This window comes from Carassius gibelio, chromosome B4 (genome assembly GCF_023724105.1).
Source record: "Carassius gibelio isolate Cgi1373 ecotype wild population from Czech Republic chromosome B4, carGib1.2-hapl.c, whole genome shotgun sequence".
NCBI classification, from domain to species: domain Eukaryota; kingdom Metazoa; phylum Chordata; class Actinopteri; order Cypriniformes; family Cyprinidae; genus Carassius; species Carassius gibelio.
This window is the reverse complement of record NC_068399.1, coordinates 6,468,610-6,487,356: the sequence shown is the minus strand read 5'-3', so window position 1 is coordinate 6,487,356 and position 18,747 is coordinate 6,468,610. Positions and strand designations below refer to the sequence as shown.

General features: G+C 36.3%; 1 protein-coding gene across 1 annotated transcript; it reads left to right on the top strand.

The window, feature by feature from the left end:
• The first annotated feature begins 913 nt into the window (after nt 1–913).
• Nucleotides 914–7,218, top strand: LOC127956027 (secretagogin). The gene is made up of 11 exons (XM_052553783.1): nt 914–1,100; nt 1,256–1,326; nt 2,749–2,841; nt 3,577–3,666; nt 3,864–3,920; nt 4,044–4,121; nt 4,812–4,867; nt 5,547–5,592; nt 5,693–5,752; nt 6,491–6,559; nt 6,879–7,218. Exons 1-11 carry the CDS (start codon nt 1,031–1,033, stop codon nt 7,014–7,016), a joined length of 828 nt encoding a protein of 275 aa, XP_052409743.1. The 5' UTR covers nt 914–1,030; the 3' UTR covers nt 7,017–7,218.
• The last annotated feature ends 11,529 nt before the right edge of the window (nt 7,219–18,747 follow it).

Here is an 18,747-nt window from a genome sequence, read left to right as displayed (position 1 = left end):
TTGCAGTATATTGGAAAATTTAATTTAATATATTAGGCATATATTCTTATATATGGGATTTAATATTTAGTTTTTCCAATATATTGAAAGCGGCAATCATTTGTATATTTTGCAATATATTATATAATATATGTATCATCAATGTATTATTCAATGTATTCAAATATATAATATATTAGAAAATAAAAAGGGAAAATAATATATTACAATATATCACAATATATTTTAAGAAATATATTTTCCTTTCGGATGAGCACCACTCTTCAGTTCTGTTTATTTTACTTGGATGAATTTGTCTGTTTTTTGTTTTGTTTTTTTTAATCAGATTTACCAGTTGTTATCATTTCTATTTGTACGGGTCAATTATGAACAAGAGGTCAAATTGAACTGCAAGCGAAAACTTTAGAGAATTGGGTGCAGTTACAAATATTTGAATGGCTCCTCCTCTTTGAGTGGCCCCTCCCCTATCTCGCTCCAAACTTATGCTCTCACTTGAGAGCCCTGAATATCAGTCACTGAGATCAGAAAACTAAAAGTCTGATAGTGTGTGACCTTCTGTTTAGTGTACAGTGCTCTGTTTTTACTTTATAAGTGTTTACAAAGTTGCTAAGTGTATGATACCTAGTGTTCAGATTTTAAAAGTAGTGTTGTATATTCCATGCTTAAGTTTACACAATTGAATACACAAGACACAAAAGTGCAGGATCCACAAGTCACCACAGAAATGGATGTCTTTTTTCATGGGGAATAGAGATTACTTTTATGACACAGTTATGACACAGTTTATACAGCACAGTACCTTGTGTTTATTTCTACTTACAAAAAGTAAAAGGCATCTTTTAAAAAGGAAACCTACCCAGTTTAGCCTCAGATGGTATCGGTCTTTCAGCTGATGACTGTCAAGAGTGGTGTGAAAGAGGAGGGGTTTTATTCTGTGTTTATTCAGCGAGTCCCTCTCTGTGCACAGCTCTATCACATTTCTCTTCTTGCTCTATACCACTGTATCGTTTTTTTTTTGTACATTTCCATCATGGACTGTGCCTTTGCTAATCTAGATGCTGCTGGATTTCTACAGATCTGGCAACACTTTGACGCTGATGGTGAGAATTTAAAATAATTTTCATTCTGCTTCCAAATAATGTCTATTTATTGTTATTTAAATTTATGCTTATTTACATAGTGATGCATTTTAGATATAAATACCCCTTGCTCATCTGATCATGAGATAAAATTCTAGATAAATACCTTTCCGCAGATAATGGCTACATTGAAGGAAAAGAGTTGGATGACTTTTTCCGTCACATGCTGGAAAAATTAGGGTCAAAGGTATGTAAAAAACTAAATAAATTGGAATCAAAAGTCCAGTGATGTATTACATTTGAATGAACACAGACCTTTAAAAACATCACTGTCCTGTGTTTGATCTAACTGTTTGATTACATTGTGCAGATATATGGAAGCACATTAGACACTCTTTCTTTAGGTGCTCTTTAAAAGTGCTCTCTGGCTGTTTACACATTAGGATCTGTTCCCTCGCCCACTAACATAACACACACAACAGCCATTTAACAACTGTTTACATTTTACACCAACAGACACTTAAAATACACTGCCACCGGACAAAAATACACCACCTTTTGACAGAATTTTAAATCTTTTACGATCCTAGAAGAAAAAAATGGATGGAAACTAGGGTTATCACGGTTTTAAAAAAATATGTGTGCACATGTAAAGTACACTCATAAAGAATATATTTTAACTGTTGTATTACACTGTTACTCAGGAACTTGTGCAACGTCTCAAGAAACCAAACATCACTCTATTTTCAGGAAACTGTGGTTAGACATACAAGCAGTAGCGTAGCAAGGGCTGTGCCAATGTGCGACCGCACAGGGCCTCGCACCTCGTCTCTTGGCCTGCATTTTATGTAGTTTATGTCTGTTTTTCCACCCATTTTGTCTTATGAAAGACTAAGTAGTCACTTAAGTGCCATAAGAAAAATTTTTTTTTTAATCAGATTATTTGTGTAGGTTCAGTAATTGCACTTTAATGGCAATGCATAGTTTCTTTTCTTTCCCATAAAAGTAAAATAAATGAACATAAACACAGGAAACTGAGAAGGAAAAAAAAACATTTTAGAAGAAAATTTTAGATTGCTCTTAAAAGAGAACTTCTTTTAGCTTTGATATTTACTTAGATAATTCCTTTATTATTATTATAATTATGCAGTAGCTCTTACAATTCTTAAAAGCATGTCATCGCTATTGATCAGTTGCTTGTTAAAGTTGCATTCATTACTATAGAACCCCCCCCCCCCCCCACACACACACAAAAATGGCAGAGCGCCTCACCCCTCAACTTCACACAGGGCCTCACACACTTCTTGCAACGGCCCTGCATACAAGATAAAAATAGATTTGCTAGATGATCTAGCAAAGGTGCTATAAACCGGCTTATTGACATTTTGTATTTTACGCTGATGTTCATTAACTTGCATGTCCCTACTAAACAAACAAACCAAACCCCACCCTCTCTGTGATTCTGAGTGAATGAGGGTTATTGTGATGTAAAAAGGCTACTAATAAATAAAGATTGTGTCAGATATTCAATGATTATCTTATGAGCAGCTCTATTGGTGCGCAGCTGTTCCAGTCCATTGGCTATGAAGAGTGATGGTGGGGAATTAATGAGAGATGAATGATGGAAATGTAGTCACAGTAACCAGTTTGTTTTCTCTGCTGTCTTTAGGATAAGATTACAGAGGAGAGAGTACAGCAGATAAAGGAGAGCTTTATGTCTACCTATGATCTCACATCCGATGGACGCTTGGCGATACACGAAGTACATCACCCTTTTTTAAAGATTTTCTTTTCATTATTGTTAGTCCTGCACAAAAGTATAAACTGATAATCCTGTGATGGAACTGGCAAAAAAGAGCAACCATGAAAGAAGGAAATGTTTTAAACGGATACGTTACTTTCAGGCTGTTATTGTATAATTAGTCATTCTGCTTGCAGAGAAAAGCAGCTGAATTGCTGTTTGCATGCTGTGATGGCAAAGGCTTTTTTAGATGCTATCTAGCCACTTTATGGCTTCCGGCTCTTTCTAGCACAGTTGCGCAAGCCAACATTAAAAGTGTTGAGTCATTTTCTGTCATGTTAATGGTTTGTTTTGTGGATTGTTGAAACACTTAGAAGCAACTATAGTTCCAGTAATCAGAGCCATTAGTGCTGTCATTAATGTAGTGAACATAATTACATAGTGGCTTTTTTATCTGACAAAAGTCAATTATTATCTGACGAAACCAATGCCAGTTCCCGGATATTGCATGATTGATTCTATACTTCAAACATATTTTACATTTTCATGTCTCAACATCTTTATAATATCATGTCAAACTGCTGCCATTCAGTGTTATGATTAAATACATTTCATAGAAGTCTTTGTTTTTCCATATAAAATAAACACTTAAGAAAGCAAATCATAATTAGTAGAGGCAGAAGGACATTTGATCTGAATAAGTAAATTAGGAAATAAACCCATATTACTGAATGTGTCTGTTTGCGTTCATACCAGCTAGCTAACATGATCCTGCCGGTGGATGAGAACTTCCTTCTTATCTTTCGTCGAGAGGCTTCACTGGATAACAGCGTGGAGTACATGAAGGTAAACCTTTACTTTCATTTCACACAACAACATTTTTAAATATAATGTCTAAACAGTCTTTGGCATCACACATTTCTGTATTGTGATTTCAGGTGGTAGTTTATTTGAGTCGTGATGATCATCAATTGTATTTATATATACCGGCTGTGGTAGTGTGGGATGATTGTTAAAAAGGTTTTGCACATTTCCCATGATAGATCTGGAGGAAATACGATGCTGACAGCAGTGGATACATATCAGCTGTGGAGCTCAAGGTAAATGCATACACATGATTCATTGGCAGAGACTGTCAATTACATTAGCATATTATAACAATCACTGACCAAGTTTAAATATTGAGGGTGGTGTTTTGATTGTTTGTCTCTTTCTGATGGCAGAGCTTCTTGAATGACTTGTTTCAGCAGCACAAAAAGGATATTCCCCCAGGGAAGTTGGATGAATACACAAATACCATGGTAATACTGCTGATTTTGATTCTTTTCCGTTTATTAATTATTTATATAAACCTAAAGTTCTCAAATGAGAAGCACCTCTGTATGATTACATAATGCAGCGTGAACTCAACCAATCAGGTTGTTTAGCGCCCAAGTCCTGTCCCCGAAAGTTCAGGAACTTCAAAAAAGTTCTACCTCGCCAGCAGGGACTTTCTGAGGGGCATTTTTTTTACCCAGAACTTTGTTTAGTTCCTGGTTCCTGCCAAAGTCCCTGGTTCCTGGGTAAAGTTCCAGCTGTGGAAACGCGGCATTATTAAGTGATAGCACTGTTTACATCCACCATCAGCAAACTGTGGCTGGTCACCCATGCATTAACCTTCCTTTGCCTGATCTCAGCAGTGTGGGTTTTTTCCATTACACACACAGCAAGTGAAACTCTCACTCAGAGTTAATAGCATTTAGCTGTTCATGTGTTTTCAAATGGTGCCATCTATGACAGTATTTTTTCAGACAACTGGTATGCCTAGAGCATATGTTGTAAACCACATTGGTATACGTACTTTTCAAGATTATTTTGTTTCTGTACAGGTATGTGCTCGATCATCAATTTTAGAAACTGACAGTTTGTGTGAAAATAGCAGTATTGTTATTATGAGTTGATTTTGTTTGTTAAATGGCTTGCAACACATCTGTACTTTTTTTGTCTTACAGATGAGCATCTTTGACAAAAACAAAGACGGGAGTTTGGATCTTAATGATCTAGCTAGGTGATATGCGTTTAACAATAGTGCTTTTTTTCTGTGCTTGTGGAGCTGTTTAGGCCTTGGGGGTCTTTGTTCAGATCATACACATATTATAATCTATTTAGTTTAAAATGATAATGAAGTAGCTGCCAGTAACACACAGGTGACAATTTAATACTGGTTTGTTAGTCTAGTGACAACTAAAGCATCCAAACTGCACTGCAACTCAATGAAGTAGTAAGATGTAAACTAAACTGCATGATTTACATCCTAAATCCAGTAGGCTGAAATTAGAAAAATGTAAATGGCACTTAGCTCAACTCACTTCCGGTAAAAAAAAAAGTTACATTTACCATGTGGTCGTGTCTGATGACACAACAAATTTGAGATAAGTTTAACTTTATGCAAATGATCAGTTGCTTTCGGGAGCAGCTGCCAATGGCGTTGAAGTCCACAATATCAAGTCAAGTCACCTGTATTTATATATCGCTTTATTCATTCCAGATGGTCTCAAAACAGCTTCACAGTAATAATCAGGAAAATAACAAGTTTATCAATTATAGACAAGCTCGACTTGAGTTATAAGCAGCCCTACAGAAGGCAACAGTTATTCAGCTCAAGTCAGTTCAATGATGATCCAATTCAGTTTGATAAAAGTGTAACTGTTGTGGAGTTGAATTATGAAACTTTGTTTCCATCCCAGAATTCTGTCTCTGCAAGACAACTTCCTGTTGCAGTTCAAAATGGATGTTAGTACTTTATACTTCATTAAACCTTTTGTAATCCTAAATGTAATATTTTTCTGCAAACCAGTGTATAATGCCCTCTCTTATTTCCTACCTTCTTCAGGCCAACAGTCAAGTGGAGAGAAAGAGAGACTTTGAGAAGATCTTTGCACATTATGACGTTGTAAGAATGAATCCGAACCTTTCTACTGTTGTTAATACAGATATGATTTTAAATCACCTAAGCTGTAAATGCCATATGTTATTGCGTCCTGACGTAATAAGACTGATAAGTTGATGGCACAATTTTGAAAGGCCTCCAAAAAGATTTAAAAAAAAAACGAATCTATAGTTTTGTCATGAAACTCTAGATGGTGCAGTCTGATAGATAAAACTTAATATAACGTAATGAAATCATTATCACATGGTGCAGCTGATTGGTTCTTTTTGTATCAGCAGCCAGTGATCTTGCTGCTCAACAGAAAAATACTTGGATAGTGCTTGCTGTAGAAGTTGCAGCACACTTCAGAAACCCTCCACCTTCCCCAGCTCCACCTGTATGGGGTTATTTCATGTATGTTATATGTGCAACAGCAGTATTTCTTACATGCTCACAGCAGCATGTTCTGGATGTATTGGCAGTAGTAAGTCTCTGTACTTGCTTTGCCACAACAGCAGCAGAAGCAGAAGCAGAAGCAGAAGCGTAGCAGATCTGTTCCGCCAAGACCAAACACATTGTCATGTACCTTCGAGAGTCATGACAGAACATGAATATGTTGCTCGCAAGAACTGCTAATAGCTAAATTGGCTAACCAGACAGGATAACCCCTTGCATAATATCAAATGTGGTACTTAGACACAATAACAAGCACAGTGCACTGACAAAGCAGTGCCAGCTCTAAAATGTTGGCTCTCTTTCCAGAGTAAGACTGGAGCACTTGAAGGACCAGAGGTGGATGGTTTTGTCAAAGACATGATGGAGCTCGTCAGGGTAAGTGACTAACAGTAATGAACCTTAAAGTAATCAAGTCATGAGATTTATAACAAATGTTAACTTACATGTGGAAATCACAACTGCAAAATGTTTGGTTTGTTGTTTTAATTGATTTGGGTCCATAAACTTCAGTATTAAACATTAGTGTGTGACTTGTGCTTCATAGCTTGTGCTGTAGACATCTAGACATTATTTATTGACAGATTTAACATGTAAAAGCCTCGTACAATAGTAATATAATACAACTAATAATTGTCACTCTTTCTTTTTCTACTGTGGTTCCCTCTCTGTTCCAACGCTTTCTTCTTTCTCTCAGCCCAGTATCAGTGGAGTTGATCTGGATAAATTGCGTGAGGTTCTGCTGCGCCACTGTGATGTGAATAAAGATGGGAAGATTCAGAAAAGTGAGCTGGCCCTGTGTTTGGGAGTAAAGCTTAAATCACAATCACACTGAAGTTATCACTTCTACTATGAATTGCTATGTTTTAAACCTGAATGGGAAAGGTGAAAACGTGTATTGTGTATTGCTTGTTTCGATGTTTTAAAAATGTATTATGGTATTTAAAACATTATTCGGAAAGTAATTTATGGAAAATAATAACTTTAATGCTCTAACAACAATAAAAGTTATATCTGTTAAACATGTAAAGCCAAAATAGTGGTACTCATGGACCCTCCTTTGTTCAAAGAATCATTATTTAATTTATGCTCATCACATTGGGGAAACTTGTTCAGTTCATAGCTCAGTTGATGCATCTTTATGTTCATATAAAGATTTACACTGAATGATATATGTTTACAAAATTTACAGCTCTCTCAAAAGTGTTAAAGCTGTTTTTGGTAAAAAAAATTTAAGAAAACGAGCACTTTATTCACTTTGATGGAAAATAAACACCAAATATATAGTACTTGGTTATTCTAATTAGTCAAACTAAAAATTGCTAATAGATGAACAGAATGTTCTGAACACCTGATGGAACATAAAGACATCACTAGGTGCGTTTACATGGACACTTTTTGCTTCCATCGGAATGAATTCATTCTGATTGACAAATCCGAACGTAGTGTTTACATGAACACTGGATAAAGTGATTGGGTTGATGTGCGTGTTTACGTGTCACAAGCTTCTGATCGGATTTACTCTTTTGACATGCGCACACTGGATGGATATACAGTTTCCCGCTGCTGTCGCGTACTGTTTTAAAAATCACACAAGATATTTATCTTCATGGGGGTTCTAATTAGGCGATGACAGCATATGAAATGTTGTGCAGTGCTGCTTACTTTAAAAATATACATATTTTAAAAGTGCCCTTTCCTGCACTCAGAAGTATTTTGTTGATGAGAGTCTCAAACAAGGACTCTGGTGGAATGTTATCCTGTTCCACTTTACAGACGCTGAGTGAAAGGGGAGTCATAATAATAATTCCTTACATTAGCTCTTTCTGGGCACTCAAAGCACTTTACAAAGAAGGGGGTAATCTCCTCAACCACCACCAGTGTGCTGTGTCCACCTGGATGATGACAGGATACTTTTTTCTGACACTTAATTCACCAGGAAGAATAGCTCTTTCTGTGCTTCATAAGTCATTACGCTATTTTTACATCACTGCGCATGCGCAGTACTTTCCGGTTTCGGTTTTCAATCCGATCAAGTGTTTAGATGTTCTCTTGCTCAGAATACAAAAGGAATAAACCGCCCCTTACAATTCGAACTAAATTTAAGTCGGAACTGGCCAATTTAATCCCATTGACATGTTTACATTTACATATAGTCCTATTACGATGGGATTAGTAGGGTCCATGTAAACCCAGCTACTGAAAGGCCACAAACACACAGAGCAGATGTCACTTTGTAAAAGCAACGTCTAGTGTATCCTTATGGCTCTTGATTATTTATATTCTTTGCTGCTGTTTATTTAACAGTCATGCCATTGGCAAACAGATGCTCAAGTGCTTTGTTTTCTTGTTTTGCGTGTGTAGGGGGATTACAGTTAAACCCCATAGACAGACCAATAGACTCAGTGAAGACATCGAGTCAAATCTGAAGTTCATTGAGTTGACAGAGAGTTTACTGAAGACACTTGTCTAAACTTCCAAAATCCTGTTGAAACGGCGTAAGAGGAGATCATCTCATATTAACTTAGAATATAGAAAGTGAGCCATTCTTATAGAGGGAGACTGATGAGGTGATGAGAGACAGGTGATTGCAATTAGAGGTCTACCAGAGGATCCATACGGGTTTGGGGTCTATATTTTAAATGGTCAGCTATTTATCATCAGAGATGATCGCAAATGAGTTAAGTTAACGTCAGCAGCCATGGCACTGGACAAGCAAACGTTTATTATAATCTAAATGGGCAAACAGTCTTAATTATTATGCACGTTGACTGGAGATACATAAAAATGCAAAGCTGCAAAGTCGCATCTGTCATCCGTCCCCTTGACAGCATGTGGCTTTTTATAAGCTGGAATAATGAGTGGATGTTATGTCTTTGTAAAGACGCAAACAACAGAGAGATAGCTATTCAACATGCTTTGCTAAGACTAACTCATCTTCACTCTCTTGGTACACTTATATGCATTTCAGATCTACTAGTGCCACCCACAGGACAAGTGGTGACACCACATCTCGCTCTCTTTTAACAGATGTACCTGGTATTCACTTATGTCTGTACAGTGACCAAATGTTGATCTTGTTTTTTTTTTAACAATAACTTTGCATAACAATACCAACCTTCCGAACATGAACTTAACATTTTCCCTTGAATTTCACAAATGCACATCATGCATTACAGAACAACACTCTATATGTATTTGTTACCTTATCACATATCCCCATGTAAAATAATATTCACATGGAATCAATGAACCACCTTTAGTTCATAACCTAGTCCCAAGCCCATACTGGTGCTCATTTAACTGGAACCTGTCTTTCCGGCTGAGTCCCTACATGCAAACCAAAGCATTGAGAACTCTTTTCCAAAGATGGCTTCCGCCTGTGTACGTGATGTGCATGTCTTAATAAAGAATCTCATCAAACTGTTTGTACACTTACAAAGTTCTCAATGCTTCGGTTTGCATGTAGGGACCCTCATGCTACCGTGTTAGTGTGAGGCTATTTTGAGCCTTGATAGTGGTATTAACTAGCGATTTCTTTTCACTTATGATCTGCCCCATATACTAGCATTATAAGCTAATCTGTTCATAGAGATATAACTTTACACACAACAAATGCCAGAGAACGGTCGACTCTGTACCAATGAGTTATTACACCCGAGGTTCATTTTGCACAAGCGTTCTCCTTTAAACTAATTTAAATGAAAGAGAAAAAAGAACCAGAAAATGAACAGGTCCCCTCTAAGAAAAAAAAAAAAAGAGAAATATTGATGAGCATTACAAATAAGTTTGATAATATCACTAATCTAAGTCAAGTACATCTAAGTGCAATTTTAAAAAATTTTCGGAGAAATACAAAAGTAGTCTGAAAGTATACGTTCTTATTTTAATTTAATTAATTTATAAAGTATACTAATAGCACACTTGAATAAACAAATTTTTCATAATGCCATGCGTCACTAAATGGAATGAGTCTGAAATATTTTTTTAAACATAACACAAGGATAACAGTGTCATTAGAATGTATCGCTAGAATACATACCCCCAACTTCTATCAGCCAGTCCCTCCAAAACATTATGATCTGATTTTCAACTCTTTGTCTATTGCTGCCAGGTCTAAAATTGACCCTAAAGAGTCTCAACATGTCTTCTGCTTCAAGTGGCTTTGAACCCACAATGAAAAGGGGTTTCATGATCTCTGGGTATGTCTTGATGGCATCACCTAAACCAATCTTCAACCCTTCAGTCAACCTAAAACAGATAAAGAAGAATAGGTGATCGTTTTTCATTCAGGCAAAACAAGCCATGCTTGTGTGCAGCTAAATCTGAAATAGAAGGAAAGCCTGAACTGCCTATTAACAATAATATTATTTATTTATTTTTTTATATTATGAAATTAAAACCCATTTCTTAAATGTATAGATATTTTACAGATAGTATATCTATATTAAATGTGCCAATAATCTTTTTATAGATATTTTATTATCTCAATCTATATATTTTGTTTAAACATTTATATATTAATGTACCTATTATAAATACCCTGCAATTGTACTTTTGGCATACTAAACTGATATACTTTATTGCTAAGTGTTGGGACTGTAGTGTTCATCTTTGCATTACAAGAAGCACCTGCATTTTTTTTTCTCCATTTAAAAAAAAATAAAATGTAGTGTTTTAACATCAAAAACTTTGCAAAGTATTTGTATCACAAAAAAAGTCCAAACTTTTTAGATGTCTGAAATACTCGCTATTCTATTGCTTCTTTAACGCGTCCTTCAACGTATGCCCTTGCAGCTTCTTCCGCAAGGACATCTCTCTCTTGAAGACTCCTCATGTAGGTGGATACTACATACTATATTGTGTCTAATGGAAAATAACAGTAATTAGGCTGGCCACCATCTTGGTTCATAAATCATTAGGTTGGTTTGAGAAAGCTACAACTACAGAAATTACAGTTTGGTCCGTACCTCGGTATTGAAGTCATGGTTCAGTACGTGTTCAGTAAAGCAGGGGGGAGAAAAATAAACAAAGGTAATTGCTTATTTTTCTTTTTTTTTTTTTTACTTTTGTTCAATAAAGAAGAACAATGAATATATGCCTGTCAGTAAATAATAAAAAATTTCCTGTCTGTAAACTATAAGGAGCCCTTTCATACGCGATACTATAATATGAACGGTTACCATTAACAACAGAGCTTAAACTATTAAATTGAGCTGCTATTTGTTTTCATTAAATATCATTAAGGTCTCCTGTTTGGGAACACTTTGGTTTCCCGTAAATACGACAACGGACAAAGCAAACACTGCTCCCTTTGTCATTTAAACTGCCTCTTGCTGGTAGTTTAGAGCAGGCCAAAGCAATAATAAATTTAATTGGTGTTTTATAGCAGCAGATCTACGACCATATTCAGTTATAGAAAACAGACTTTTATACGGTTATATTTTGAGAATTATTTTATTTATTGGAGAACTATGTTTTTTTTAGACCAAGCAGACATTTTACTTAATTTTCTTAAAAAAAAAAAAAAAAAACTGTTGATGTTTACAAAATGTTAATATAAATTAAATTTTTATTTTTTTGCATTTCTTTCCCCTAACTGCACTGTAATAGAAAAAAGGTACAAATAATTAAAAAAATAAGCAAATAACCTTCTGCGGGGGTGGGGGGGGGGGGGTGGATAGACAGACAGATTTGTTTACTTCCCTTTAACTTAGAAAACTGCCTATGGAAGCACAATCTGAAGGGTCTCCAGATTAGGCTGACAAGACAATTCTTTTTTAGGTTATGTAAATGTTTTTTCGCCATCAAAAAACATGACCTTAAGTATGTTTTTGTCCCCAAAACCTTCAAACTGGCTGTTATTAAGCCTCTCATAAAAAAGCCACAACTTGACCCCAAAGAACTAGTTAATTATAGACCAATCTCGAATCTCCCTTTTCTGTCCAAGATACTAGAAAAGGTGGTATCCTCACAATTATATTCCTTCTTAGAGAAAAATGGTATATGTGAGGATTTTCAGTCAGGATTTAGACCGTATCATAGTACTGAAACTGCTCTCCTTAGAGTTACAAATGATCTGCTCTTATCATCTGATCGTGGGTGTATCTCTCTATTAGTTTTATTGGATCTTAGTGCTGCGTTTGACACAATTGACCACAACATTCTTTTGCATAGACTTGAACACTTTGTTGGCATCAGTGGAAGTGCATTAGCATGGTTTAAATCGTACTTATATGACCGCCATCAGTTCGTAGCAGTGAATGAAGATGTATCATATCGATCACAAGTGCAGTATGGAGTACCTCAAGGCTCAGTTCTAGGGCCGCTACTCTTCACGCTTTATATGTTACCCTTGGGAGATATCATCAGGAAACATGGTGTTAGCTTTCACTGTTATGCTGATGATACGCAGCTCTATATTTCCTCGCAGCCCGGTGAAACACACCAATTTGAAAAACTAATGGAATGCATAGTCGATATAAAAAATTGGATGACGAGTAATTTCTTACTGCTAAATTCAGAAAAAACAGAGGTGTTAATCATAGGGCCTAAAAACTCTACTTGTAATAACCTAGAACACTGTCTAAGACTTGATGGTTGCTCTGTCAATTCTTCGTCATCAGTTAGGAACCTAGGTGTGCTACTTGATCGCAATCTTTCCTTAGAAAGCCACGTTTCTAGCATTTGTAAAACTGCATTTTTCCATCTCAAAAATATATCTAAATTACGGCCTATGCTCTCAATGTCAAATGCAGAAATGTTAATCCATGCATTTATGACTTCAAGGTTAGACTACTGTAATGCTTTATTGGGTGGTTGTTCTGCACACTTGGTAAACAAACTACAGCTAGTCCAAAATGCAGCAGCAAGAGTTCTTACTAGAACCAGGAAGTATGACCATATTAGCCCGGTCCTGTCCACACTGCACTGGCTCCCTATCAAACATCGTATAGATTTTAAAATATTGCTTATTACTTATAAAGCCCTGAATGGTTTAGCACCTCAGTATTTGAATGAGCTCCTTTTACATTATACTCCTCTACGTCCGCTACGTTCTCAAAACTCAGGCAATTTGATAATACCTAGAATATCAAAATCAACTGCGGGCGGCAGATCCTTTTCCTATTTGGCGCCTAAACTCTGGAATAACCTACCTAACATTGTTCGGGAGGCAGACACACTCTTGCAGTTTAAATCTAGATTAAAGACCCATCTCTTTAACCTGGCTTACACATAACATACTTATATGCTTTTAATATCCAAATCCGTTAAAGGATTTTTAGGCTGCATTAATTAGGTAAACTGGAACCGGAACACTTCACATAACACCGTACTTTCTACATCATTAGAAGAATGGCATCTACGCTAATATTTTTCTGTTTCTCTCTTGTTCCGAGGTCACCGTGGCCACCAGATCCAGTCTGTGTCCAGATCAGAGGGTCACTGCAGTCACCCGGATCCAGTACGTATCCAGACCAGATGGTGGATCAGCACCTAGAAAGGACCTCCACTGCCCTGAAAGACAGCGGAGACCAGGACAACTAGAGCCCCAGATACAGATCCCCTGTAAAGACCTTGTCTCAGAGGAGCACCAGGACAAGACCACAGGAAACGGATGATTCTTCTGCACAATCTGACTTTGCTGCAGTCTGGAATTGAACTACTGGTTTCGTCTGGTCAGAGGAGAACTGGCCCCCCAACTGAGCCTGGTTTCTCCCAAGGTTTTTTTCTCCATTCTGTCACCGATGGAGTTTCGGTTCCTTGCCGCTGTCGCCTCTGGCTTGCTTAGTTGGGGTCACTTCATCTACAGCGATATCGTTGACTTGATTGCAAATTAAAACAGACACTATTTCAACTGAACAGAGATGACATAACTGAATTCAATGATGAACTGCCTTTAACTATCATTTTGCATTATTGAGACACTGTTTTCCAAATGAATGTTGTTCAGTGCTTTGGCGCAATGTATTTTGTTTAAAGCACTATATAAATAAAGGTGATTGATTGATTGATTAATCAGTCTGTATAACATCTGGGTAAGCCATTGCTATAACATCAAACAGAAAGGACTTTGCTATAGTAGTATCCTACGTGAATTTTCCTTCGTGATAGGTGCATCCATACAAACAAATCTACAAAATACCTGTTGAATATAAGAGAAAGGAGGCTGAATGGTTTAGTGCATAATGCAAATATAATATAATGCACAATGGGCAGATGTTTAATCCAAGATGAAGTTTAGTGCAAAGTGTAGTGACTAGAGATTGTGGCTATAGAGAGGTCTGCTACAAATCTAAAGTAGCCATGTAACAGATATTTTCATTTTAGACCTCTACTTAAAATGTTGCATTTGCCATTAACATCCCTTTAAAGTCTTCCAGACTGTGTTTACATGGTTAAGATAATACCTACCTGTAGTGACTGATAGATGGCCAAAGAAAGCTCTGCATCATTATAATCATGACGATCACCCCTGAAACACAAATAGCCCATTAGCTTAAAGAATGAACTATCCTCTATCCATGAGTACATGAAATCATAATTTATGAAAATGTAATGTGATGAGTGATGTGATGTTTTCTCCTCACACTCATCACTTTTTTTGTTGCTGAACAAACATAGCAAGCATATTAAACCCAGTTTTTGCAACAGGACTGTTGTGACAGAAGGATTTATTATTACAGTTGGTTAGCGATGACATTGATTTCATTAACTTAACCAATGCTAGTTTGCAAATAATTCAAATACACTGTAGACATTTCAAGTGTAATTATGCAGTATACATATGGTCCAAGGCCAGAAAGGTCTTGGTTGATGACAGCACCAAAAAAATGATCTTCCTGGACAAAACAGTAGACAGTTAAAAAAAATACCTTAATATTGTCTTATCTTAGTAGCTCAGACCAATTCTTACACTTCTCCAGACAGCAAGAACGACAGCCATGGTCCAACTATAACTCAGAAGCATGTCAGGAAGAGCTGCCAACCAGATTTTCCTTTTCTTTTTAAATGTATAGCTTTCAGGATAATCAACAGAGCTATCGGCTGCTAAACCTTGTCAGCAATTTGAAACGCACCGGAAATGGATTTGGATTTTATCTACACTCGTTATGAGAACCTGCTTTCTATTCTTGATAGATGTGTCTGTAATGGTGTTTTTTGTAAAACTGACGACATACTACACAGCATGCAAAGGGTATTGTACTTGTTGCAAGCCCAGTCGACTCAGTCAACCCATGGATTTAGGCCTGCCAGGATAAGGACTGGAGACAGAGGATGCCCATACTGGGATATTTCCCCTGAGAAATTGGAATACCTTTTGGAATTTAATGTCACTGTAAAAGAAACTGCACGCTTATTCTGTGTCAGTTACAGAACAATAAGAAGAAGAATGTCTGATTATAGTTTGTTCGTACGAATGTATTACACTGCAATAACAGATGCGGAACTTAGCCAAGTTGTATCCGACTTCATCACATAATGTCCTGACTCTGGAATAAAGTGAGTCAGTGGATTCCTTAACAGCGTTGGACTAAGGTGAGTCTTTATGCAATGCACACATTGATTGTATATTGGGTATACTATTGAATATTTGCAATTGGATGCACCACAGGATCAGCCCCATGAAAGAGAGACACCAGCAAAGCCTTTTCACTTTTGCATGTTAACTGCAAGTAAAAAAATGGGACAGTGTTACAATCATCTGTTCTGCATAGACAATCTCTCACATATAATGAGATGTATTTTCTTTACAGTATTTTAAATTGTTCCATTTACCATGGGAGGATTTGAACTTGAGAAACAGAGTGTACTGACACCTTTCTACGGTTAAAACAACATTCCTTATGTTCAATCATATTTGATGCTATCAATTAACTAGAAGGAAGGTCTTGACTACAAGATTAGTTTATACTTGGATCAAAATATACCAAGTAGTTTTGTTTACTGTAGTGCAATGGAATTTGTTTTAAGTCTAAATTGTATAATTTTCCAAGGGTGTAGAGGTCCAGAGTTATGTAAACTTTACGGACTGTAGATCCTGTGAGCACTGTTTGTCATGGACTTGGAATCAACATAATTCAGGGAAGAGTATACTCTCCTGCACCCATGGCTTTATGGCATATTGATGGAAACCATAAGTTGATTCGGTAAGTGTTTTCTATCTTTTATGTCAGTTAAAGTCAGTGATTTAAATTTAGACATAAATAGATTGGTATCTTGTCAAATCTATTTTACGCACTTCAGCATGATACAGCTTCACAGTAATGATGGGAAACAAGAAGTAATTTTCCGTCTTAGAAATAAATTATTTTGTAAAGATTCACATTATTGTTATGTGCAAGCAAAACACACCACCTCTGGTACTAATATTAGCCCTATTCATTCTTAATACCAATGAACAAACAAATATGAACAACTTGTTTGTTTGTTAAATTTTTTTGCATCCCCATCTTAACAGAACAAGCACATTGAAAATTGTAGTGTTAGTTCACCAAAATATGAAAATCCTGTTATCAGTTCCCCACCTTTATGTCATTACAAAGCCATAAGACTTTAGTTAATATTCATAATCATAACTCAAGTGAAGATATGTTAAGTAAACAATAAGGTCGAGGCTATACTTGATACTTGAGGCTGTCTTATGAGTTTCTCCACCTGTTGTGGTGTTAAATAAAGCATTAAAAACTGGGAAGGTATTTCAACAAGTAGGCACGAAATTTAAGGATACACATTATACTATCATGTCGTTACAGATGCAGCAATTTTGACTGTATATTTCTGAATGGATTAAGATGAGAACACATTTTTATAATTGTATTTCCTCCATGTGGCTTCCATTAAAAGTTCACTCTGTCTGGATGCTCTTAAATGCACATGACGCTTTCCTATCATAGTCTGTCACATATGTGAACCTGGATCAGAAAACCAGTCATGTCACATGGGTATATAGGAAATAGCCAACAAAACATTTTATGGGTCAAAATTATACATTTTTCTTTTATGCCAAAAACATTAGCTTTAGAATTTTGCTCCAAGTCTTTTTTGTAGGTGTTGGTGTGTTACATGTGTGTGCCAATTTTCATGCATGTATGTGAAACATAGCTGGACGGCTGTTGATTTTTTTAGTATAAGTGGCGCTGACGAGCCATTTTGCCACACCCTCTTCTAAATCATATATTAGACGTAAATTTTCACCAGGTTTCAGCGTGTGCAAAGCTTCATGACTTTTTGAGCATGTTTAAGCCCTCAAAAATGTGATTCACTTCGGAGAAGAAGAAGAAGAATAGACAAAGCAGATACAAGAGGGTCCTCGCACCATCAAACATCTTAAAAGATAATTGCAACTTTTTTTCCTCAGAATTGCAACTTTATATCAAACAATTCTTACTTAATAACTTGCAATTGCAACTTTATATAAAAAGAAATCTGACTTTATATCTCACAATTGTGACTTTAGGTTATTTCATGCAATTCTGAGATAAAAAGTCAGAAACAGCCCCCCTGCTCTCATCTCTGTCCCAGTCTCTTATAGAGAGTCCTAATTACGTTCAGGTGTACAACAACCACTCACTTCAGCCAATCACCTGCAACTCAGAGATGATGAGTTAATCTCTAAAACTGTCACACACCAACCTTTAAAAGAGATCCGTTACCAATTAGATCAAGAATTAAAAAAAAAAAAAAAACAGAACCATCAACTTAGAAATCATATTTCAGTACTAATTGTTATACCACCTCTGATCACAGTACAAACATTATTTTCACAATTCCATCCATTCTGAGACACTGCCCCACCTTGCCACCAGCAATCTGGATCCTGAAAGCAAATTTAAAGCAACAAGAGAGCACAGAGAAACAGAAGCAACTGTACAACCATTACACTTAATTGATCAGATCAGTAACACGGGATAACACATTTGCCTCTACATTATCCGATCCTTTAATTTGTTTAACAATTAAATTGTAGGGCTGTAAAAAAGAGAATCCAACGCATCAAGCACTGACTAGGCAACTGTAAAGAATGCAAGAAAGTTAAAGGGTTATGATCAGAAAACACCTCTACAGGCATTCCTCCCCCCACATACACATCAAATAACAAGAGTGCCCAAATTAAAGATAAAGCTTCTTGCTCGATCACAGAGTAATTTTTCTGAAAAACTTACGGGATAGTACAGACCATTCTCCCCTGTCTGTAATAATACAGCTCCAGCACCAACCTGGCTGGCATCCACCTGTAGCTTAAAGTTTATTTCTTTTAATAAGTACAGTCCCCTTTCAATGGGGCAAAATATAAGTCACTGAGTCACTGCATTGTGTTCCATAAGTGGAAATGAAAACTGTTATTTGTGCATTTTTGTGTCTTTCTCTCTGTGTGTGTAACTTTCACAAAAAAAATGTATAATTTTCTAATTCAAAATATAATTTTGTATATATTTGTTCTTGAATTAAAATGCATGTTGTTTGTGTGCAAAATTCTCAACTTTCTCTTTTTTTAAACTTCAGTTGTTTAATCATGTTTTGGCACAGAAGAGCCTCCACACACACACAAACACACACACACA